Source organism: Cebus imitator, unplaced genomic scaffold (genome assembly GCF_001604975.1).
Source record: "Cebus imitator isolate Cc_AM_T3 unplaced genomic scaffold, Cebus_imitator-1.0 Scaffold524, whole genome shotgun sequence".
Lineage (NCBI taxonomy): Eukaryota > Metazoa > Chordata > Mammalia > Primates > Cebidae > Cebus > Cebus imitator.
In genome coordinates this window covers 1,227,888-1,229,378 of record NW_016107839.1, presented here as the reverse complement: position 1 = coordinate 1,229,378, position 1,491 = coordinate 1,227,888, and the positions used below count along the sequence as shown (strand labels likewise).

Here is a 1,491-nt window from a genome sequence, read left to right as displayed (position 1 = left end):
GTATTTTTAGTAGAGACGGGGTTTCATCATGTTGACCATGATGGTCTCGATCTCTTGACCTCGTGATCCACCCACCTCGGCCTCCCAAAGTGCTGGGATTACAGGCTTGAGCCACCGCGCCCGGCCATAAGCCCAGAATTTCACTGACAGGACCAGGGCTTTCAGTGGGGGCTTGTGGGCTGTCAGGCCAGGGAGGGCTGACATCTGAAGCAGAGGCTCCTGGTACAGGGGCAGCCTGGCAGAGCCCTGAGGGTGGGTGGGGTGGCAGGGCGAGGAGGGGTTGTGTCTGCAGCGGGCTTCAGGAGGTGAGGTTGCAGGGGCCTGTGTGAGCCTTCCTCCTGGGCTAGCCCACCTGCCCCTGCGCCGACCCTCCCCGTTTCCCACCCTGCCATAACCACTACCCCCTCCTCCTGGGCTAGCCACCCACCCCCACCCCCTGTGCCTGTGCTAGCCCACCCCCCACGCCTCCCTCCCCTGCCTGGGTTAGCCCACAGCTCTCCATTCTCCAAACTGCAAGTGGGATGAGCTGAGCTTTCCCCACTGCCTGCCTGAGACGGCAGAGCCCCTGGAAGCGTGGCGGGGACGGGCCCCTGGGAGCGTGGCGGGGTTGTTTTGGCAGCTGCTGTGGTGGGTGGCATGGAGAAGGGTAACAGAGATCCCTGCGTCTCCCGCACGTCCCTCCTCCCGAGCTTCGAGGGCTGCACCATCCCCGTGCCCGGGTTACTGGTGGGGAAACCAAGGCGGAGCTGCCCCTCCAGTGCCCTCTGGAGCAGCGGTTGCCAGCCTGGGTGATCCTGTGCCCACAGGAGACCCTGGGCAGCGTCCGGCGACCTCTGTGGTTGTCACAGCCTGGATGGTGGGTGCTTCCGGCGTGGAGAGGGTGGAGGCGGGGACACTGGGCTCCCTGCAGTGCCCGGGCAGCCCCCCACCTCCCTCTCGCCCCTCTCCCCAGGAACACCCGTGAACCGCATCCCCATCATGGCCAAACAGGTCCTTGACCTGTTCATGCTGTACGTGCTGGTGACGGAGAAGGGCGGCCTCGTGGAGGTCATCAACAAGAAGCTGTGGCGGGAGATCACCAAGGGCCTCAACCTGCCCACGTCCATCACCAGCGCGGCCTTCACCCTGCGGACCCAGTGAGCGGCGGGCAGCTGGGCGGAGGTCGGGCCAGGGTGCTCTGGGCAGCTGGTGCCAGGCGCCTGCAAAAGAGGGGGCGGTAGGCAGCCGCTGAGGGCACCAGGCCTCGCTGCGCATCCTGGGCCTGAGAGCATCAAGTAGGGGTGTGAGAATCACACAGGCGCTGAAGTTATGCAATCAGAGGCCATCGCAGGGAGCAGCATTGAGGCGGAGGGAGCAGCATTGAGGCGGAGGGAACGGCATTGAGGTGCAGGGAGCGGCATTGAGGCGCAGGGAGCAGCATTGAGGCGGAGGGAACGGCATTGAGGTGCAGGGAGCGGCATTGAGGCGCAGGGAGCAGCATTGAGGCGCAGG

At 65.3% G+C, this 1,491-nt stretch overlaps 1 protein-coding gene across 2 annotated transcripts in view; it reads left to right on the top strand.

Moving 5' to 3' along the window:
• ARID3A (AT-rich interaction domain 3A) overlaps positions 1 to 1,491 on the top strand; it is a 53,662-nt gene that overhangs the window by 41,244 nt on the left and 10,927 nt on the right. For both annotated transcript variants that reach the window (XM_017514470.2, XM_017514471.2), the window contains exon 5: positions 953 to 1,136. In XM_017514470.2, the coding sequence (XP_017369959.1) occupies positions 953 to 1,136 (184 nt within the window). The remainder of the gene's footprint in view (positions 1 to 952; positions 1,137 to 1,491) is intronic.